This window comes from Mya arenaria, chromosome 9 (assembly GCF_026914265.1).
Source record: "Mya arenaria isolate MELC-2E11 chromosome 9, ASM2691426v1".
Classification (NCBI taxonomy): domain Eukaryota; kingdom Metazoa; phylum Mollusca; class Bivalvia; order Myida; family Myidae; genus Mya; species Mya arenaria.
Window position 1 is genome coordinate 57,347,253 of NC_069130.1, and position 23,231 is coordinate 57,370,483.

Consider the following 23,231-nt stretch of genomic DNA (forward strand, 5'->3'; position numbering starts at 1 on the left):
AAATAACTGCCTTGTGATCATGTTGTTAGGGAAATAATGATTGTACATGAGTCAGGATGGGTCGCCTGTAAGAGTGCTGATTATTTTTCATGTGAAGGACATAATGACCTTGACCTTTGACCCAAAATTAAAATAAGGTCATCTACTGACCATAAGCAGCGTGTATACCAATTACACAGACTCTAAAATGAGTTCATTAAAACTTTTTTTATCAGAAACTGAAGTGCGACACTGAGGTCTCTGCAGCTGTAATCTCTGTTTGCCATGCTTTGCAAGAGACAAATCTAATTATTACCTGATATGAATCCCATCATTGGCTGTTTTTCTCCATTTATCAAGACCCATGGCTCATCAAACATCTAAACCAGAGTAATGGATCTTGATTCTTTGAGGGTGCCACCCCACTCACCTTTTTGTACAAAACACCCCTTCGTTATCTATTTCAATCATGTTAAACAAATGATATTTAACGATTTTGAGTCTGTGATGGAAAAAACGTTGCATACCATCCTCTCAAGTCTCGACTACTTGAATATCCGGTACAAAAAGGGGGTTTAAAGTTCATCATTCATTGTACAGGTCATAAGGTGCATCAAGATTCATGTAAACATCTTGAAAGATTTCCGAGGGCCAAAAATAAAAAATAAAAATCATGCTGCTGACAACAATACACCAACTTTTTTTCAATTGATTTCAGCAGATAAACCAGTCATTAAATTGAACACAGATTAAAAAAGTTTTCTGCACTAATGTGTTGACATTACTTCATGCACAAGTGTTCATTTGAGTGGTTTCTGTGACTCAAAGCTAAGTTTGTTTAATATTGTACTCATTTTTGTGTCTACTATATTACTTAAACAGCGGTCAATCAAATTTGCTCAAACTTGGCACAAATGTGTACCACACTCTAAAGATGTGATATGTGGCATACAACACCAAGTCCGCTAGGTCAAAGGTCATGGTTGCAGTGTTGTTTTTTAAATGAATCAAATTCAATACAACTCACACTTGATATCATATGTGCAAGAGCATACCACCCAGTTTCTGTAGTTAGGTCTTGGCTCAAATTTTGCGTCATACAGCAATACTTTTAATTGGACTAATAAAGAAAAGTGTGTCTTCTTCTTGTATGTAACTTGCTTGAGCCGACCAAGGGGGACCAATGCCTAGCAGCGCAAATTGCATTCCTAATAGGACATTTAAACTAAATGCTGGGCGTTTTCAATTAAATAATTAATAAAGGCAAACTACATTGTATAACACGTTTTCCGCCAATGAAAGAAAATATTTGATCTTTAATTCTTAATTATTAACCATTCTCAACAATGTAACACATTTTTGTATTTGACAAAAATATATTCAAATAAAAAGTATCACAGAAAATAAAAATAAAATGCAATACATGTAGTCATTAATACTCGACAAGGTTTTGTTGATTGGAAGAAAGGTATATGAAACAGTGCTTCACTTCATACAACAATTAGGTGTCTTTCTTTCTGAACAGATTTTATGGCATTTTTAAAAATACTTCTATATAAACATGCATCAGTTAAAGAAATACCATAAGTTCGAGCAAACTAAGAGACTTTAAGATGGTACATGTATAACTAAAGTTAAATGTTTGCATATTACAAAATGTAAAACAAATTTTCAGCAGTGTATTAATTGAATTATACAACATCTATAAACAAGTTGGTAATAAATGTTACACATAGTGGCTTAAATATAAAATGAATTGATGTCAACATATATACATGATTTATAAGTCCTTTTTTAAACTATAAAAATAAGCCCTCAATATAACAGCACATCATGTAATGTCCAAAACAGCTAATGAAAATGTCCAATTCAATATCCCAATTTATTTCTTATCCTTTTTGCCCTTTTTCTGTGTGGTGGTAAGGTCATATCGGAATCCTTCTTTTCGCGCTGCAGATTCCCGTTTCTTGACAGTTTTCATAACCTTACGTTGAAGTTCGTTCCGTGTCATTGGTCGCGCATCGTCTTCACTTCCTTCTGAACCTTCACTGTCGTACTCATCTCTGTGAAAACAGAAGTTACATAGCAATTATTATACAAATCTATTTCTCATTAATCCAATTAAGTAATGTTCTATGACACTAGCAGGACCTACAGTGTCGTAGTTTCCTGTGATTAACAAGTACAAGGTAGAGCCAATGGTGCAATGTTATGATGTTATGAATACTTTGAAGTAATTTGCTTGTAAAGCTTGTCAATTTTCATATATAGACTTTAATCGATAACATGACACAGCATTGCTTGGCAACCTGGGCCTTATTATGGAAACTAGGTAGAATGATTAGTCTAAACCAACTCTCCCAAGTTCAAGGATTACCAAATAGAGTCCAAGCAGTTTATATTGAGGGATGAACTAAGTTAACATTCGGCCCAATCTTAAATGGTGTAAATTTATCACTTTAGTCAATTGTATTATAACCTAGGAGTAAAATATTAAGTTGGTATGTTTATGTTTAGAAATGAAGGGCACATGCAGAGTATTGTTGGTCAAACTACAGGATAATAATAATATTCATTCAGACAGAAATGTTTATTATGGAGCAATAGAAAAAAAGTTTTTTTCTTTATATGGATTTATAATATTTCAGTCATATTGTATTTGTCCTTGCATTCCCCAATAGGCATGCTGGGAATCTTAGATTCTCAGACCGTATATTATGCTTAGCCAGATTTAAAACATTAAACAATGAATCTTTTTTTGTGATCGGGTCTCATTTTGCTTAAAAATACCTGTTGATGACGTTAATACAAATTAACTTAAGGTAACAGTTCACTTTTACTTAGGAAAAGGTTTTTAGTGATAGCCACACCTGAAAAATGCCTGTAAGTAGTCAGGCAACATTTTCTTATTTGGACAAATATGGTCTATATTGATAAATATACAATATAAAAACAAAAGACAATTCATGCTCCAAGCATATACAATTTACCAAAAACTTGCATAATGGCAATAAAGAAATGCCAAGTTTTTCACAAGCTTTCATAGAAATACAACAAGAGCTGTACAGAGACAGCGCACTCGACTATTCCGCCACTTTTCAGTGTTAAGGATTGAAAAGTTTTGCCGAAACATGCATTGATCATTGTTAGATTAAATTTCAATGCAATTCATGATGTGCTGAGATATGAACATAATTGTGTTACATGGAAATTTTCAACCAGAATTTTTAAGTTAAAAGGGCCATTATTTGCAAAATACAGTTATATATTTTGGTTATTCAATTACGTTGAGTGGCTGAATACCATTCTATAAAGTCTCAATGCAAAACATCGAGTAGTTACTGAGAAATTAACCTATGTGTGCTTACACGCAAAACCTTAACCAGAATTTCTATGTTGAATAATAAAGGGCAATTATTTGCATTAAATGAAACTAGAGTTATCTTACATGGTTAATTAAGTAGGTTGGATGGTTGAGTACCATTGTATTGAGTCTCAATGCAATACATCAAGTTGTTGCTTTGACATTAAAATAATGTGTGCTTGCACGCAAAACCTTAACCATAATTTCTAAGTCGAGTAATAAAGGGCAATTATTTGCATTAAATGCAAACTAGAGTTATCTAACTTGGTTAATTAAGTAGGTTGGATGGTTGAGTACCATTATATAAAGTCTGAATGAAATACCTCAAGTAGTTGCTGAGATATTAACCTATGTTTGCTTGCACGCAAAACCTTAACCAGAATTTCTAAGTCGAATAATAAAGGCCTATTATTTGAATTAAATGCAAACTAGAGTTATCTAACTTGGTTAATTAAGTAGGTTGGGTGGTTAAGAACCATTGTATCAAGTCTCAATGCAATACCTCAAGTAGTTGCTGAGATATTAACCTATGTGTGCTTGCACGCAAAACCTTAACCAAGGTGTCACGCCAACGCCAACGCTTGGGTGAGTAGTATAGCTCTCCATATTCTTTGAATAGTCGAGCTAAAAATTGGGATGAAGCATGCTAGTAGTAACAGAAAATTATGGTGTGTCACAAAGAGACAATGTTGGTATAAACAGGAATACAATATACTTTATTGACAATATAGAGAAACAATATAGAGAAACAATATAGAGAAGTTACCTGGCACCAAGGTCACTAAATAATTATAGAGAATGTACATTATTTATGTCTAAAGAATATGATTATTTATTTCATGCTTGTTGATGGTTTATTGAAAAGAAAGGGCTGAATAATCAACATGATAAACTATCTGATTGAAAATAGTGAAAAATAAATGAATATAAATCCACTGCTTCAGATATTTTAGATGTTTCACTGTGAAAAATTAACATAAAACGAATGAATGATGTCATTTCCAGTATGACCTCTTTAAGCTTGAGTTTGGGGTCGTTTTACAATTAAATATAAATCTCATATCATTTTTAAGGAATTACAAGCATGAAATAAAAAAGAGAAAAAAAACTATCTGTTTCAGTGCAAGATTGAAATATTATTCACTTTATGAACACCTAAGTAAATATTTCACTTGTGGCCTAGCCACTCCTGAAATAGAATGTAAGGTGCTAACTCAGCTTGGTTGAAACATATTGTGTTTAATTGACATCTTAGACTGAAACAAACAATTGTCCTCTATATCACTCAGAGATTTATTATAAACTGTGTTAGTAATTTTGTAGTTTCTTTTACATACCTTGGTCTAAAAAGAGTACAAAAACAAGGAGTTTAATAACATTCAGTCATGTCAGTCATGTTAATTTTATTTTTCTCTCATTAATAGGAGCATCTTTCTTGAATTGTTATGATTAAGATTTTTTTTTAAAAAGCTGGAAATAAATTTGACTATAAATATGATTTACTGTCCAGTGTTCATGTTAGACTGTTATTATTTCAGATTCAAATGTTATCAGAAACTGTATAAAGAAAATGTATATTAATATAGATTAATGAATATTATTCAAGACAAAATTAATATCATCATTTTAGGATGCAAGAAGCTTAATTAGAAAGCAGTCCCTGACATTAACGTTTCCTTAGCAACCTTATTTCTTTTGTTTCTAAGATAAAAAAAAACAACTTCAATAATTATTTTCTGTCATATATCAAGCTAGAAGAAAACTTGCATGGAATAAACACCTTTACGCATTAATTTTTCTCCTTATTTTGAGCTAGGGTAAAAAAAATAACTCTAAAATATTATCCATTATGTTACACTTAAGGTTTTTCGAGAATTATGAACCAGAGGCACTTTAACTGGATGTGTTCTTATAACTTTTACAATCCAAATTTTCTAATTTTCAAGAATCTAGCTTGATACCTGACCATCAAAATGATCCTTGTCTCGTAAAGTAAAAGCTAACATTTATCCTTTTTTAACAGTTAACAGCGTTAATAAAAGTACACTTACCCAACTGATGGTGGCAGTATAGGTAATTGTGGTGCAGGGGCTGCTGGGCCTTCACCAATCAGACTGGGTCCCTTCTCATACCGATCCATATCCTAGAATAAAAAACGGGAACTAAACATCATCATGAACAACTGTTAGATTAATTTCCGTCAGGGATGGACCCAAAATAAACATTATTAAAATAGTGTGACAATTTCAGAAAAACTAGTTAACAAATTAAGGATTTCGGTGTATAATTTACATTTCTTGAAAAAGAACATAGTTTTTTATCAGTTTGTATATGTTAAAACACAGTTCATCAAATTTTGAGAAACTATGTTAGTCAATATAAATAGTCAATAGCTTAAAATATTTTTACGTGTATTAATAGTTAAAAATACTAATTTAAATACACACTCACCTTTGAACTGACATAGTTCTGTATTGCGAGGAGTTCATTTGTTCTTTGTTCTATAATGCCGAGGTATTGGATCATGTTGCTATCGGTGACGCCATGTGCCGCCCCCAACATCTCATCGATGGCTGAACGGTCGCAGTTAATCTTCCCAAATAATGACTCAATACCTGCAGATAATCAATTGTGTAGATAGATAGTTCACTTTTTTTTCCTGGTGTCAGAGATATCAATAAAGAGATTTTGTACTAAAGAGAAAAAATCTTTTTCTAATAATATTTCAATGAAACATCACCATAAGATACAAGAGTCTGTTTTTTCTTGTTGTAAAAAGATCACTTTTGTTTAATTTCAATATTTGTTAGTGGTGAACCATTTTAAATTTTATATATATATATATATTATTGTCAAATATGTTATCCACTTATATGATTGGTAACATACATGTACATTTCTATCATTTTTTATAACGAAACTTCAACATTAAAACATTTATTTACCAACGTTTTGGTCATCTTAGTCTCAATCAGGTTGTATGCAATACAGGAAATGGCTTCAAAGTACATAAAAAATAAATTATTGTTTTGACGTCAATTGACCTAAAAACAACGGAAAAAAAAACAACAGAAAAATAACTATTTCTATTTGCCATACCTTGTTTAAGCTGATCAATGATCTTGGAGATCTCTGTACATTTCTTTTCGTATTCATCTCCCTCCTTTGAGCTCGTGGTCTGTTTTTCTTCAAGCTCCTTCAGGATCATTTTACGCTGGTCTTCCAGCTCGATGCCCTGCAGCTTGAACTTCTCTATCTCATTCCTGATCTGAAATGGCGAGATATCATGCATAATTATAATTTGGCCCCTCATACAGGAGAAAGAAGACCACCAATACACGACACGATAATTGATTGATAAATAGCTTCATTCTTTATATAAATCTAATTGGAGTTTTATGTTTATGCCACAAACTTGGTGCAGTAGATACCCAAGTGTTCCACTCAGTTGTCTTACTGATATTATTTTCCATCTGATTGCCTAGATATTTAGATGCCCATTGAAAACAGGGACGTTTTAAATTGCTAATAGAAAGTTTACTTAAGCCATGCAGAGGCTGTGCTGTATTCTTATTTTTCCTTGCTTAGATATATTCCTCAATAGGGTAATCTAAAATATGTGTCATTGTATATCAGATAACATTATTCAATGTGATATGATATTTTATTTGTTTCATGTACTACATTGGTATCAAAAATAGTATGTTGTATTTAAATTTATATTTTGGGCTGTATATATTAATGATGTTAAGGTGTTCACTGACCTCTTCAATATCGTCATTGAGTTGTTCACTCTCGTTGTTTTGTTCATTAACGTAATTGAACAGGGCAAAGTTCTTGTCTTCAACCTCAATAAACCTGCAGTACAAAATAATATGTATACATACAACTTAATTACTTAGCATAATTAGTCAGTCCCATTAAAAGCATTTAGTTTTCACATTAAAAACTACCAGTTATATTTTTGTTTGTACATAAACTCACACTTCCTATTTTAAGTCGTTGCCATTTTTTGAGTCCTAAATTTAAAAGACTTCTACTAGTTTTTTTGCCTATCAATAACATTAATATGCAATCATAAAAATAACTTTCCCATGCTTAAAAGTTCACAACACAAGTTGCTCTCACCTTCTGACCAGCTCATCAAGATCCTCTAGCCCAGTCATTTCCTTGATCCTCTCAAAGGCAGCTTCAAATGTCTCCACCGAGTCTTCCTGGCTTTCCTTCTTACGCTCAGCCTCCAGCGCCTCTGTAATGCCAAACAAACAAGATTGATGACTTTGCATTGTCTCCCATGAACTGATATGCTATGCTTAACCATTAACAAATTGTTGCATGCCATTATGATTTTTAGTGAAGTTTTTACCTTGAGGTGGGTATGAAAGTCTGAGAAAATTACTAATTTTAGCTTCTTTTTGCTCTGATCTGTGTTTTTAATTATTGATTTATTATAACTTGAATCAGAAGTAAGGAATGATAAGCTGATAGTAAAATCATGTTCTGTTACCCATGCATACTAATTCAGCACTCAAGCCACATAAAATATCCTTGCTAAGGATTACACCTTATAGGAGGAGAATAGAACTAACACCGTATACCATTACTACATCATCTCACATATCTGCCAATAGTACTCACCCTTCCTCTGCCTCCAGATCACCAGCTGTGGGTCTTCTTGTCGCTCCTGCCCCTTAATGCCCATGAAGACACGGAGTGATCGGTCATGGTCAATGATGCGTAATAACTCCTTCATCTCCGCATTGTGCTGCTGCAGATCCTTATCGGCCTTCTCCTTCAGTATGATCATCTTCTGCTGGGCATCGTCTCTGTTCAGCAGAAAATGTAAGTAAGAGCTATTAGTTTTCAATAAGTTGATTACCTGATGCAGAAAACCTGAGTGCCTGGCTCTATTGTCTTTCTAGGGACCTTCACTTCCAATTAACTACAGGTGCATCCCTGGGCCCCTTAACATAAATATAATCTGCCCAGTACCCTTTGAATTTACCAGAGAAAATTTTTCAACCATAAGGAAAATACAAAGACAAATTCTTGTATGATGGATGCCAATTTATTCTACTTTATAGAACAATATTGCTTATTGTCTGCAAAACATTGTTATATACATACTGCATTGCGCCTATTAACGTCCATTTTGTTACACCAAGGACTGACATGAAAGCATGCCTACAATTCTTTTTCATTAATAGAAAACAAGATAAATCCTTACCTGGCATCATAGGCCTGTGTGGACTCTTCGATCAGTTGTCCCTTATTTCTCCTAAGTGAGGTAAGCTCCTTGTCCAGTTTCTTATACAGCTGGTCGAACCGCGTCCTCTCCACACGGAGACTCTCTATCTCATCTCGCATACGTGCATTCTCAGTCAGGATAGAGTTGAACTTCCTCTTGGACTGTAATAATTATAAACAATATAGCAATAAATCTCATGCTGTATTGTATGACTGTATAGATTTTAACTTGTTTAATGAGTGTCATATCTTAGATTACTGTTCTTAGTAAAGGGTTACTTTAACTAGCAGAAGAGGACTGCACATTTAACAAAAAGTTAATATTTTAGTACATGAAATTCACCATCCATAGTCAGAACCTATGCTATTTTTTTTTAGATTACTCAACATATCAAATACACTTATTGGAGTTATACATTATGATGGGACTGGGTATGGGGGAAAACTATCCTGAACATTATAAAACTCAATTTCAGCATTAATAACAACAAATTAACCAAAACAACTTGCTTTTTCTGCAATATGCTGCTCATATTTGTGCTAGTCATCACCAGCCTTATTGAACAATGTTACACTGCTTAAACAAGTTAAAAAAACAAGAGCTGTTGTAAGAGAGCCGCGCTCGACTACACTGCTTTGACTTAAAAGTGAATACAATAACAAATGTAATATGTGCCTGTCAAAAGCAATAAAAAAATCAAATTAAAAAGTGAACAAGAATCGCAATGTGACAAAACCAGGATTTTAATGATTGGCAGAAGAGATTCATTTTCAACGGCTTTTTTCTATTTTTTGTAATGGTGACCTTGATCCTAAGGCCCCCAAACACATCCCATGGAAGTCCTCCATAAACACTTCCTACATTTAAAGTTTGGTCACAGTATGTCAACCATAACTTAAGTTATTCAGTACCAAACAGTTATCTATTTTTAGTAACAGTGACCTTGACCCTAGGGGGCCCATAAGGCAATCCAATGAAGCTCTGCATACACTTGTCCTATATACCAAGTTTGGTCACACTATGTCAACTCTTAATTGAGTTATTCAGTTCTAACCATATTTCTTTTTTAAGCAACATTGACATTGACGTAGACCATAACTCTTGGGCCCAAAACACAATCTCAGGAAAGGTCTCCATAAACTCTTCCTATATACTAAATTTGGTCACAATAATTATGTAGACCCTTTCAATACCAACCCTTTTTCTATTCATAGTTACTTTGACCTTAACCTAGGGGCTCAAAAGCATTCCCATAAAAGGTCTCCATAAACTCTTTGTATGTACCAAGTTTGGTCTCTTAATGTCAAACCTAGCTAAAATTATTCGATACATAAGGTGACTTTGACGCTGCCCTCCCACCAGCCTGCCAGAACAATGACGCAAGTCATTCAAATAACATGTTTTCCCTTTATGAAAATGTGGTTAAGAATATAAAAATGTGCCCGTCAAAAGAAATTAAAAGAAAAGCTAAAAAAAACAATCAAGGGCCATAATTTGTATTAAGGGTTAAAATGGAGTTATGTGACCTTATTGTGAGATAGTCGTCATAATTTGTGCGAAATATTAAGTCAATTGGATGAAGGGTATAGAAGATTTGTTATAAAAATCCAAACTTGCCCGGAAACTTTAACCTTTGTGAGGTTCCTGAACAACTGTGTGAAGTATTAAGTCAATTGAATGAAGGGTAAAAAAGTAATTAATAAATATCCCAACCTGCCCTAAAACTTTAACCTAAGTTCCATAGTCAATCCGGGGCCATAATGTGTATAAACGATAATACAGAGTTATATAACCACATTACATACATGCCATATTTCTGAGAGACTTCCCAGGGGATTTTGGTCTGAATTCCAGGGGATTTTGATATTACACCAGGGGATTTTTACGCAGCAAAAACTTAAGCAATATGTGCATTTATAATATAAGAATAAATACAGAAATACACTCAAATTACAATAACTTTTGGACTTAGTCATCATGGTCCTTCATGGAATTTCACCCTCATAATATTATTGATGCTTTCCACTGTCAACCTTAAGCAAGTTTTGAAAAAAATAAATATTTTTTTTTTAAATTCCAGGGGATATGGATCCCCCAGCGGGGGACCAGGGGATGGGTCTAAATTCTGGCGTATTTTTCCCCCCGCCAGGGCTGATATGGCATGTATGTCATTATGTGATGGCCCTGAACAACTGTGTGCAGTATTAAGTGAATTGAATGAAGGATATTGGACTTATAAGTGAAAATCCCAACTCGCCCTTAAACTTTAACCCGACGCTGGGGCGAGTAGTAAAGCCCTCCTTATTCTTCGAATAGTCGAGCTAAAAAAAATCAAAAAAATCTGCAGTCTTTTATTTCCAAAATACAAAAACACACATCATACCTGATCAAGCCTGTTTTCCAGTGTCCTAAGGGTCTTCTGTGTCTGTACGGTGTGCTGAGAACTCATGTGAACACCACCCATGTTCTTATGTTGTTGCTTGATCTTTCGTTCCCACTCCCGGATCTTGGCATCAAGTTCTGTTGACTTCTTCTTCTCATCATCAATCTCCTTGTCATAATCCTCTGAAAGTTGTGTGTTTATGTGGGTTAATATATGAGATAGGTATTATTGGCCAACGATTACTAGGTTCAGTTGGTATATTTGGTTCAACAAATAACAAAACATTAGTTTACTCCATCTTGTCACTCATTATTTAATGTCTTTACAATAATGAAACTTAATCTAATCTTATATTGGTTTGAAAGTTCACTTTGAATGTTAACAGTACCTTTGGCATCAGCAAGGGTGACAAGAGTGTCAGTATGGTCCTCATCCATCACCTGGTTACTGCGACTCTCAGCAAGACGGAGCTCCTTGAGAAGCTCTTGCTTTTCAGTCTCCAGCTGACCTATCTCTCCTCTGTAAGTTGGAAATATGAACATATAAATGTCATGTTAACTTATTTTTTTATACGCTTAAGTTTAAACATTTTAATTTAGTTTTTATTTCACTAGCACAATTGGAAATTTATTAAAATGGCTTCGCAAATTGATTACAATGATCTATTATAATTCTGAACCATTTTTTAATCACTTACATCACTACATTGTATGTACTAATAAATAATAATATATTAAAAATCAGCTTACTTCTGTTTTCTGATGACATTTTGGGATTCCTCAGTATATGCAGCCCTGTCCCCCTCCATGATGCGGTACTGTCTCTGCAGTTTGAGCAACTCCTGCTCTGCCAACCCTTCCATATCGCCATCACTGTTGTCTGACCTAGCTGACCTGGGACGCGGCATGGTTCAAGGTTTGGTTAAGTCACTGACAGACGATTAAGTCTTTTCGAATTTCTGAAAAAAATGCAGTAATGTTTTGCCTTCTAAACCACCAACAGTCTACAACGGTCTTCAGTGATTACATGGTCATAGCCATTTCCTGGAGTTGGATAAGAATTCACAATACACACTTTATATATATTTATAAAATATTATTCTGCAACAAGTAGTGAACAAGTAATTTGTTAAATTGGATTATGAAGTCTTTAATGTCTTACCTAATTATGACCAAACGTTGGAGAATAAAGCAAGTTTTAACGAAAACCTTACCTATTATTTTGTCACCTGGATTTCTGTGTACAAACAACGCGCACCTGCACAACGACCTTGGTTACAAATACTTCCGGCAAGGGAAGTAAGTCGAAATTTGCGGAATTTGAATGAAGTGATTTCCCTTAGTTGAAAATATCATCCTCTTTGCGCATGCGCACTTCACCTTCCTTTGCCGGCTAACGAGGACAAGTAGGTAAGCTTTTAGAATGTTTTTTTATTATGCTTACGTCGGAATATTGGCATTGATTTAGATGGAGGATGGATGACATATATCGTGAATACTTTTTGATGTACCATCAGGAGTTTTATTGTTGTAAAACAGTTCGCATGTGATATTTTTTTCCATAAAAAGTGAGAAGTCGAGCAATTTCAGATGGAATGTCTATTTTTGAGTGGTTTGTCTTCTAAGAATATATAAGTATGCTTTAGAAATGTTTATTATTATGAATATTTTGCCCAAAACGTTTGCAACCTCAAAATCAGCGCTTGGCATTTTGCAACACAGCAATTTCCGTGTGACCTTGCGCAAATATCATTCAAGGTGAAGGTCACTAATACATGACATTTATCCTACACTTGTAAGACTCAGAGGTTGCAGGAGAGGTGCAGGTATCATTCATTTCTGCTCTTTTTCTTTCTTTATTATTGAATAAGTTTGGATCACATTCTTTATATGAATTATAATACATTGTGTCAATTGATCATTACATAAATATCTTAAGGGTAAAATGTATGTTTTGTTGGATCCAATTTCTCTTGCACACTATTTAACTATTTATCACCTACTTAATAATATTAAATGCATTTCAGTTAAACCAGACATCAAACATGTCTATCAAAGTTGGAATTAACGGGTAAATATTTTTGCATAATTGTATTATATTTTACATACAATGTTTTGATGATAATTAAGCCGTTTTATTTTTTTAAAAGGTTATCCCAAGTTCAAGCAGAAATTCATTAAAAGTAAAAAAAAAATGATGTGCAAATTTTGCAAATCAATTTACGTGTTCAATTTTTTCATAGACTAAATTGATATGCATTCAATTTATTTGTAATTCTTTATATTTTGGATGAAAACAGGTTTTAACAATATTTTAACCTTATTTTTAAAGCTTTTATGCACTATATCAAGAGCTCTGGAAATGTAAGATTTAAGCATTAAAAGTAAGAAAGTTGTAAGCAGAAGTTTCTGTTCCAGTTTTGGTCGTATTGGCCGTCTGACAGCCAGAGCTGCCCTGGAGCAGTCTGCAGACCAGGTCACTGTGGTTGCCATTAATGACCCCTTCATCTCTCTGGAGTACATGGTAAGATCTGAAAAAATATAGTGACATTATCAAGGGGTTTGGTCAAGGTATATGTTAACTTCTATTTTTTTTATGTTATGACTTGAGTTTAATTCTAATGAGATAACTGATATTAAGGCATAAAAAAGGAGTTTGTTGCTGCTTAACAGACCAGGGCCAGTGTTCGAAATTCACGGTAGCCCGATAGCCCGAGGCTACCAAATTTCAGCTGGGGCTACCGATTTTCCACAGAAACTAGCCCGACCGGGCTACCGTGTTTTCCTTATGTTATTTAAAAAAACCTGCCAATTAAACGCGTTACACATCATGTTTTTTATACGCAAAGCCTTATTATTCAAGAATGCGTCCTTCAAGGCGACTGGAGCGATTAAGTCGCCTTGACAACGGCGAAGTCGGATTCGCTGAAATTTACATTCAGGGCTCAAGCCATGTGCTCAATGTTTGTTTATTTAATCAATAAATATAAACACATGCCAAAATTCATTAACGCCCGAAGTGACAAGTAATCATTGATCAGTTTCTAACCAATAACTGTGTCTATTAGCAGCAGTCAAACTCTATGACGTCATTAACTCCGCCCATTATGTAAATTAACCGATAAAGTCTGCAGTTTTCGACAACAACGATGGCTATGAAAATTGACAATGCTAAAATAGCAATATCAACATTGATATTTTATTTATTTCATTTAAATATATTTTATTTATTAGCTAATATAAAAAGAAAGATATTTAAGTTTTTAATGCGAACAAAACATAATCATTCTACAAAAGTTGTCTTAAATGCGGAGGAAACAGGTGCTCGCTTACTTCCTGACAAATTTAATCAAAGTGAAAGGAGAACTGTCGGATATACAGTCGTTGTCGTTGTACAGTACAGTAAGGTTCTATTTTATACCTTTAAATAGCTTTGCCATTAATTTTTAAAGAACAATTATAGGAATATTGGCAATATAAACATCAATATATTTTTGTTGTTACTTCTGAAACTTGAAAGTGAAACTGAAAGTTGAAAAGAGAAAAATGTCATTGCACAATCGCTGGTGCATATCTGATTTGACAAGGATGCATTGGATAACAGAACTTATAGTACATGCATAACTCTTTCCATTAAATAAAAGATATGTTCAGGAAATATTTTTCTCATATTACCTTTTTGAAAACTTTATTAGTTACTGAACTTTTGATGACTACACTAATATATGTATGACTATAATTTATTATTGACGCATTGTTCAGATTGTGGAGCATTTATTGAAACTGTATCAGCGTGCTTGATTAGATATTCAGAATCGTTGCAGAATCGTTTTTAAACTTCCAAAAAATATTCCGAACGAGTGATACTTTTAAGTGTTTAAGTTTGGGCTAGTGAAATTGGTTTCGGGCTTGTAAAATTTCCTATCTGGTAGCCCGAATGGGCTAGTGGATTCAAAGCCGAATTTCGTACACTGCAGGGCTTTTTCTGCCCATTTTGGGAAAAAGACCCTAGACATTTTGGGAAATTTTGTATTGCAAGAATGTCGAAATTGGGTTTTTTACAGTTAAAAGAACAAGCTGTCTAGTATCCTGCAATGAGGAAATTATTTAAGATTAGTTTCTTTTCCCTTTTAAAGACCCAAAATGGCTGAAACATCAATCCTTGGGGTATAAATATCTATTGCAATAAATCATGACAGATAATATTTCATATTGTTCTCTGAATGTGATGAAAATCAATGATTTCTGAATTCAATTATACCCAAAACTGAACCAGTACAGATAAAAAGACTCATATTTTTTATATACTTTTGATTGGGATTTTTTTATGAAGATTGGGAATTTTTTATGAAGATTGGTAAAAATATCATATATTTTGTGTTGGGAATGGGTGCGATAATGGGTCCCGTGGGTACTATAGAAAAAGCCCTGCAGACTGACTAGTAGTTTGCCACTGACTCTTGATATATATTTCGTGTTAAAAGAGGCCAGGCAAAAAATAATGCAGTATCAGAAAATTTAAGCACCATATGGTTCTTTGCTCAAAGCAAAAATGCCCTTTGACAGTAATTTAACTTGCCTTATCATTTTGGTATACAGTCAAAATAACTGATTGGCGTTGTATTTTGGAAAAAAGATCACTCATTACAATGTCAGTGCAATATTTAATGGCCTCATTTGCTGATAAAGTGATTTTATAATTCTCTCTCCTCTCTCTCTCGTCAACCCCTCTTCCGAGTGTTACTGACATAACGGTGCGCGCCGGCTTGTTAGTGAAAAATAAAATAAAAATAAAACACTGATGAGGCAAATCAGAAAAGTGAGAACTAGGGTATAAAAGAGAACACAATTTAGGTAACATGATAAAAAGTGATTTGTGAACTGGTAAAAGGATAAAAACACTGCTCGCTTATCTAATGCTTAATGGTTGCCACAGCCACCTTGAATGTGTCACCTTAAATTCCTATTTATATTAAACAAGAAATGATGGAGATCATTTTAAATGCTTATCATCCATCATTAATAAACTTCAACGCCTTAAGCCTCAGAGACAAGCAGAAGAAATGCAGGGTTCGAAATTAACTTTGAGGAGCACTCTCAAAATTTTGCGAGTGCACTTTGAGGCAACTCGCAAAATGAAAAATCAACTTGCAATTTAATTATTTGCTTTATTTCCTTATAATATTGTCTAATTAAAGAAGAAATTTACAAAGTATCAATCTTGAGTGGCTTGACTACTGGAACTTGTTGATGGTTTATTCTATTTGGGGGATACGGAAAGACTCATCAGATGTTGGCAGCTTTTTGATAACAAAACTGTACAATAATTTGACATTGTTCTCTTTGTATATTTACCCTCGCCATCGGGTAATTTTATACCCATTCGACAAGCACGCTACAGATTTCATTAAGTCTAAAGTATTAAAAACAATAACATTATAAATTTAAAATAAATAAAAGCAACAGTAAATGTAGCATGGATGCTTTGGACCATGAAATATATAGATCGACGAAGTCTATTCATTTAGACATTTGGACGGAAATATATTCAAAGGTTGATGGGGTTTACATGTAGTTCACGAAAGCGCTAAATTCAGCCAATGATTGAGCTAGGTGATTACGTCATTTGTATTCACTTTGTATTATGCACGCCTTGCAGCAGCCCAGAAAGATTCGAGATAAAACTCGGCCTTTTCCGTATTTGTTCAATTTGGAAAACTTACTAGAGGGTGCCTCCGTACTGTCTTTTTTATACTGGTAGTGTAAACATGCCACTTATAGGCTGTTTACACTCGACTACTTAGGGGAGTTCAGTTCATGTTTATTCTACTTTCCTTTTAACATTTTGTAGTCTAAAAAAAACACTCGCAGAATTTTGCGAGCTTGATTAAAGTCGCTCGCAATTCGCAAATGTCGCTCGCAATTTGCGAGTATGCGAGTCTAAATTCAAACCCTGAAATGTGCATCTCTGATGCACTATTGATGCACAATGCAGAGGTAAAAAATCCCAGATGTACCGGTATTTCATGTTACAAAGTTCAACATCAGTGGTTTAAATAAGGACAAAACCTCAAGCCCATCTCTGGTAAACTGCTGTCTTGGCTTGCTCAAATTATGGATTTTATATAGCAGAGCTTGTTTAATACATAAATGCTTGCATTCTTTGACCACAACTTCCTTTTTTCTTCAGGTGTACATGTTCCGTTACGATACCACTCACGGAAAATTCAAGGGAACTGTTGAGGCTAAGGATGGAAAGCTGGTGATCAATGGCAAAGCCATCTCTGTATATATGGAGTATGTATTTAAACAGTCACAATTATACTATCACTAAATACATATTTATTGTCAGCCCACTTGCAGCTAAGGAGATATTATTGTCACAATGGTGGTTCTGTGTAATGTACGTTTGTCCAGCTGTATCTTGTCCATTTATTATAAGATTTTCAAAAAAATGCGATGGTTGCTAACCATGATGAGGTTTGGTGTTGTGCACAAGACTTGGGTTAAGGTCACACTTAGAGGTCAAGGGTTTAAGGTCAAAGTATAAAATGATCCTTTTTGTATTGTTCAACTCCAAATGGTTCTGTATTGCAATTGCGTGATGGTAGAACATTATGCCCTTTTAAAGTCTCATTTAACAGACTCAACATGTCAACATTTGGTGTGTAGTAATTATTTTGCTAATTACACATTAATTAATAAATTATGAAAAATAGTAAGAAATAGCCAAACCAATTGAAATTAGGAAACTTTTGCTTACTGTCAACTCATTTGTGACTTGATTATTAAAGAATGGGATAAAATGTTCTTATTCTAGGAGGGAAGCAGGTGCCATTCCATGGGCCAAAGATGGAGCTGACTATGTCGTGGAATCTACTGGTGTCTTCACCACCCTTGACAAAGCTGGTGTATGTATACATGTAGTTTGTGGCACAGCTGCCTCTGTTTGCATGTATTTAACCTTTAGCTATTGCAGCAGGTATTCTGGTGACCACATTAAGCATTCTACCATTATGGTATCAGAACTCTCACTTGCCTTAATGTATGTTATAATAATTATCAATAGAAACATGTAGTTCCAGTGAATGTTCTTGGTGCAATTTATTGCCTTTATCAAGTCTCGTTTTTTCCACCCAAATTTTTTTCCTATTAATGTGTTTGACACTAATTCCCAAAAGCAATACAAAAAACTTATAAAACAAACAAGATCTTTTTAAGACCAGCGCACCAGTAAATTATTTATATTTATTAATTAAACAGTTGAAACATATATAACCTTATTCGATCATTTGTTAGGCAGGATTTTGCAGTTCCCCAGTTTCAAAAACATTACTGAGCTTTGTTGAATTGGTTGTTATCAATACACTCATGTGTGAACTATATAACATTTGTGATAGATCATTAATAGTAGGATTTATCATTGGTTTCTCGAATAACTTATCTCAGTTTAGACTTCATATCGAGATCAGTTATAAATACATGGGTTGAATAGATTTGAAGTGTTTGAAATCGTGGTTTTATCCAGAAAGTGTTAAAAATAATAAGGGCAATATAGTAAGTTAAACCATGTATTAATACATTTTATTGCAAAAAATTTCAAAATGTCAAAAAAATTGAGACATTGCAAATAACATTGGAAAATCAAAGTATGATAACATAGTGTTATGCATGTTATTAAAACAGTTAATGGGGATCTCAAACATTGAAACAGAAAAGTTTCAAGAAATGGCAATAGGGCTAGTTTTATTTTGGCAGATTTTGCATTTTAATTAGAATAAGTAGCTGCTGATCAGTGAGGTAACTATTTGAGACACTTCAACTGAAACTTTTTGAGAATCCTGAACTGGTATTTCAAGTTTTTTTTTACATTTCTATTTCCAGGCCCATTTAACTGGTGGAGCTAAGAAGGTGATCATCTCTGCCCCCTCCGCAGACGCCCCTATGTTTGTGGTTGGTGTGAACGAAGACAAATATGTAAAATCCAACAATGTGGTCAGGTAAAAACATAATATACACCTCATTATTTTTTGTTTTATGTTATTTCAAATGAATCATATAATGTATTTTAAGTATGTTGAGCAGAGAAGAAATCGAAGGGGTTCAAGGTAGTAAAATGCCACTTACTTTACTTGACATTATTCTAAAATAGCTTTAAAGTCCACCATTTGTTAACAAAATAATTTCTCAACTCCAACTGAACGTGTAATTATTTGTCTAGAGCTTAGTCACAATTAAAAACCTTTTGCATTTGTTCAACAGTTATTGACATAACAATAAAGCCGGTACAGCATAATGTAATATTTTTGTTGAGAGTTATGAAATAGTGACAAAGCTTGCTGAAATAACCACTTGATTAAACGTTTGGCTACGTTCTTCAAATCTTTAGAAGTTTGTTGGTCCCCTATCAACTCTGGTGTTTATTTGTCAGAAGTATGAAATAAAAATGCAAACTAAGTTAACATGAATTTTATTTCAGCAATGCATCTTGCACAACAAACTGTCTGGCTCCTCTTGCCAAGGTGATCAATGATGAGTTCGGCATTGTTGAGGGTCTGATGACGACGGTGCACGCGTACACCGCCACGCAGAAGGTCGTTGATGGTCCCAGCATGAAGGACTGGCGTGGAGGAAGGACCGCTGCACAGAACATCATTCCATCGTCCACTGGCGCAGCAAAGGCTGTAGGAAAAGTCATCCCAGAACTGAATGGGTGAGTTGAGAATATTTGGCTTTTTGGCAGCTTTTTGTTTCCTTCAGCCAGCCAAAACAGTTGTTGTAATAGCCTTGGTGTCTTTAGCATGCTTAAGCATAACTCTGAGAATAAACAGAAATCCATACAAGATTTTTACATGAAACATTGTACATATGTTACCAGACGACAGTTAATTTCACACTTGTACAATGAACATGGTCAACAAAACATGTATGTTTACAATGACATATGTCAAATTCCTTGTTATCTTTAAGCATTACTTGTCTATCACTATACTGTAAGACTAATTCCATGTGTTGGTGTATTTGTTTTCAGAAAGTTGACGGGTATGGCTTTCCGTGTGCCGGTACAGGATGTGTCAGTTGTCGACCTGACTGTTCGAATTGAAAAGGGGGTAAGTTTGACGTGAAATTATCTTGGTAAGATCTGTATTATCTTGATATGCTGTTAACTTTAATGCTGTAAAACATTAAGGAATGGCATAAAACATTTTATGTTAAGGTGAAGTCAAGTAAATGTTACAGTAGATTCTTCTTGTGATGAGCAAGGTACATGAATCTCTTTCAGTGTTTATTCAACCTTTTTGTGAATTGGGCCAGGTTTGTGAAACTTCTCCCCGCTCCCCTTTTCATTTTTTATGTCACCAGTGTTACAGTGTAAGAATCATGTTGTCCTTTGACATTGTCATTGGCATCCATGGTGCCACACTATCAGGTCTTATATCCTAACTAACCAAACCTAATCTTAATGTTTATGGGCAGAATACTGTAGGTACATGTAAGTTTTACAAACTGTCGGATTAAACTATTCATGCCAGAGTTATGGCCCTTGAATGGTCAATTTATTAAAAGAAAGTCAAAAAAGTGCTTTAAGCATGCCATTTTTTATCATTTTGTTAAATTTAGTGTTAAGTATACTGATAAGATTTTACAGATCCACTTTCTCAGCCTAACCTGTATTCTTACATTGTTGTTTTCCAGGCCAGCTATGATAAGATCAAGGCAGCAATTAAGGCCGCATCTGAAGGAAAAATGAAGGGTATTCTCGGCTACACAGAAGAAGCCGTCGTCTCATCTGACTTCATCGGAGATAACCACAGCAGTATCTTTGATGCCTCTGCCGGCATCTCCCTCAATGACAACTTTGTCAAGCTTGTGTCATGGTAAGTACTATGTGAGTTGTGCTATGCTGTTAATGACTGGTAAGCTTCAAGTAACCTTTGGGAACACAAACATTAGTTTGTTATGACTGTCACCTTTTGACCATCTTTGTGGAAAGGGCTTCGTGGACTTGCATAATACATTTAAGTGTATCAATAAATTCTCTGGTCTCGACTATGTCAATTAAATTTTAACTTGAGATGTTCTTACTAAAGTTTTTTTATTTAATTTCAAACATGCCATTGTCAACAGACAGAGTTACTTAAAAATATCTCACTAAGTAACGTGAAAGACATAGTATACCAGCATTTAAGTGAACACAAAGTTAGTGGGTTTTTTAAAATTGTTGTCATAAAATTTGAGATGTTAATACAAGTTTAGGAGTATTGTAGTGCTGAATGAGAAAACCTTAGATCTACAAAATTAAGAATACCTGGTATCTATCACAAAGGAAAATAGTGATTTATTCATAGCAATTATCCATATATTTGGTTTGAATGCTTTGCTAAAACAGATTGTTTATTTCAGGTATGACAATGAGTATGGTTACAGCAACCGTGTGGTTGATTTGATCAAACACATGGCAAAAGTCGACGGCAAGTAATCAGCTGATGAGCCCAGCCAAGCTGTAGTGTGCTAAAAAATCGCTGCAGATGTTGGTCCTATAGACTAAACTCTATATAGTTTCGTAACTTTGTGTTTTATTTTTAAAAGAAAGTTATGACCTTTAGTCTTAAAATGGAGGGTACAAACTCTGGACTTCCTTGAATAAGATTGTAGTGGTTTTAGAATTTTTTGTTTATTATCGAGTTTAGTGCTATCAATAGTGTTAAGAATTTCGTTGTTGTCATCTAAGCACAAGCCAACAAACACTTTTTTTGAATACAATAAAACCAGGTTTGCATCCGATTTTATCTTACACCTGACTCTTAATTCTCTGTGATTTTACCCCATAATATTTGTGCTATCTTGGAGAGATTGTATTCCACAATTTACATAGCCTTACTTTTCTGTTTCAATTGTGTAAGATTTGTTTTTATAATTATTATTATGTTATTATTGGGTCTTCATTGACCCTCCCAACACGCAAATAGTGCTATAAGAACCATTGTAGCTGTGTTGATTAAAAGTTACAAGGATTTATTCTTTACTTTTTCACATAACTCAGTGGTTTGTTGTTTGTGTTGTATTTTCAACATGTAGAATATGAGATTATAAATGTGGTTTGTGTATGGATTATCATGTAGGAGATGTGAAACAAATTGACGTGGAATTTTAAAGTATTTGTAATTGGTCAAATTCAATAGTATGAGATCTGTTGTCAGTTCATGAACAAACAATGTGCCATAGGTTTAATATTATTTGGTGAAGTATATACTGGTAACAACTACAAAAATAGTATTTATTGCTGTCAAACTTTATAATCCTGTTATCTGGTGTGGATGGTAGTTTGTGTGAAGAACGTGTATGGGTGAGAAGCTTTGTTAAGTTGTGGTGTATTTTAATTTCTTCAGATGCTGAGACTTTTGTTCTTGTAATACAGTAATGCAAACCTGTTCACTGTTGTTTATTTATTGTGCTGAAGAGCACCCTGGATAGGGGTTTCGTGTATGACACTGACTTTCTGCTCAAAGGTAAAGGTCACATGCAGCCCAGAACTTCAAAACCGCTTGAGATACTAAAATGAAACTTGGAACAACTGTTGTCAGAAACATGACGCACATGTAGAGTAAGTCATATCTCTCTGTGGTGGTATTCAATAATGGTCTTAATTTGGATCAAAGATCGGTCTTGATAGGTCTTGTCCGGTCAATAAGTTTAGCGGCCTTTGTCCAACCATCACCTTTGGTCAGAATGGGTATACTATACTATTTCGGAAACAATATAAACAGCCATATCGTTGTTATCAATCGAGAGTTATCGCCCTTTACTGATAGAAATTACCTTCTGTGCACTTGTCCCATCAATAACATAATAAGTCTCTCGAGTCATCACTAAATATGGCCAGAAAATGAATGGGAATAATATCTCACCCATGTTCGATAACCAGTCACCTTAATCAGAGCCACTCGAGAGTATTTGCCCTTTATTGATACTGATTGCCTAAAATCGGTCTTTGTCTGATCCATATAAACCTAAAAAGAAGGCTGTATTCAATCACCACCAAACTTGGTTAGAATGTATAGTGATTATTATCTTGAACCAGTTCGATAACCATCCATATTACTGGAGTCGCACTAGCGTTATCGCCCTTAAAATATAGAAATGACCTCAAGTATGTATTTCCCGATCAATCATTTGAGAAACCTTTGTCCAATCATCACCAACTTTAAAAAAAGTAACAGAATATTTCGGTCAGGTTCGACAGTAAGCCACGACGTA

At 34.2% G+C, this 23,231-nt stretch overlaps 2 protein-coding genes across 3 annotated transcripts; one reads left to right on the forward strand and one right to left on the reverse strand.

The window, feature by feature from the left end:
* Positions 1-1,283: 1,283 nt before the first annotated feature.
* LOC128246946 (coiled-coil domain-containing protein 63-like) lies at positions 1,284-12,320 on the reverse strand. Its single transcript, XM_052965525.1, has 12 exons — positions 12,188-12,320; positions 11,724-11,932; positions 11,363-11,493; positions 10,975-11,156; positions 8,571-8,752; positions 7,982-8,169; positions 7,472-7,592; positions 7,108-7,201; positions 6,443-6,611; positions 5,795-5,958; positions 5,395-5,486; positions 1,284-2,042 (listed from the first exon to the last, which is right to left on the reverse strand). Exons 2-12 carry the CDS (start codon positions 11,879-11,881, stop codon positions 1,862-1,864), a joined length of 1,662 nt encoding a protein of 553 aa, XP_052821485.1. The 5' UTR covers positions 11,882-11,932; positions 12,188-12,320; the 3' UTR covers positions 1,284-1,861.
* Positions 12,275-22,405, forward strand: LOC128246949 (uncharacterized). Of its 2 annotated transcripts, none has more exons than XM_052965527.1 (10): positions 12,275-12,383; positions 13,001-13,044; positions 13,392-13,497; positions 17,164-17,270; positions 17,794-17,884; positions 18,858-18,973; positions 19,453-19,686; positions 20,005-20,083; positions 20,670-20,851; positions 21,378-22,405. In XM_052965527.1, exons 2-10 carry the CDS (start codon positions 13,019-13,021, stop codon positions 21,451-21,453), a joined length of 1,017 nt encoding a protein of 338 aa, XP_052821487.1. In that variant the 5' UTR covers positions 12,275-12,383; positions 13,001-13,018; the 3' UTR covers positions 21,454-22,405. The 2 variants fall into 2 exon arrangements, with proteins under 2 accessions (XP_052821487.1, XP_052821488.1); XM_052965528.1 differs by lacking the exon at positions 12,275-12,383 and adding an exon at positions 12,725-12,799.
* The last annotated feature ends 826 nt before the right edge of the window (positions 22,406-23,231 follow it).

What these genes read in the sequence shown, in the direction of transcription:
- LOC128246949 (XM_052965527.1), top strand. Translation starts at nt 13,019, where the DNA reads ATGTCTATCAAAGTTGGAATTAACGG. An exon ending in CTGTTCGAATTGAAAAGGGG is followed by an intron (nt 20,084 to 20,669) that starts GTAAGTTTGACG and finishes GTTGTTTTCCAG; the next exon opens with GCCAGCTATGATAAGATCAA. An exon ending in TTTGTCAAGCTTGTGTCATG is followed by an intron (nt 20,852 to 21,377) that starts GTAAGTACTATG and finishes TGTTTATTTCAG; the next exon opens with GTATGACAATGAGTATGGTT.
- LOC128246946 (XM_052965525.1), bottom strand. Translation starts at nt 11,881, where the DNA reads ATGCCGCGTCCCAGGTCAGCTAGGTCAGACAACAGTGATGGCGATATG. An exon ending in CACCCTTGCTGATGCCAAAG is followed by an intron (nt 11,157 to 11,362) that starts GTACTGTTAACA and finishes CACAACTTTCAG; the next exon opens with AGGATTATGACAAGGAGATT. An exon ending in TGGAAAACAGGCTTGATCAG is followed by an intron (nt 8,753 to 10,974) that starts GTATGATGTGTG and finishes TAATTATTACAG; the next exon opens with TCCAAGAGGAAGTTCAACTC.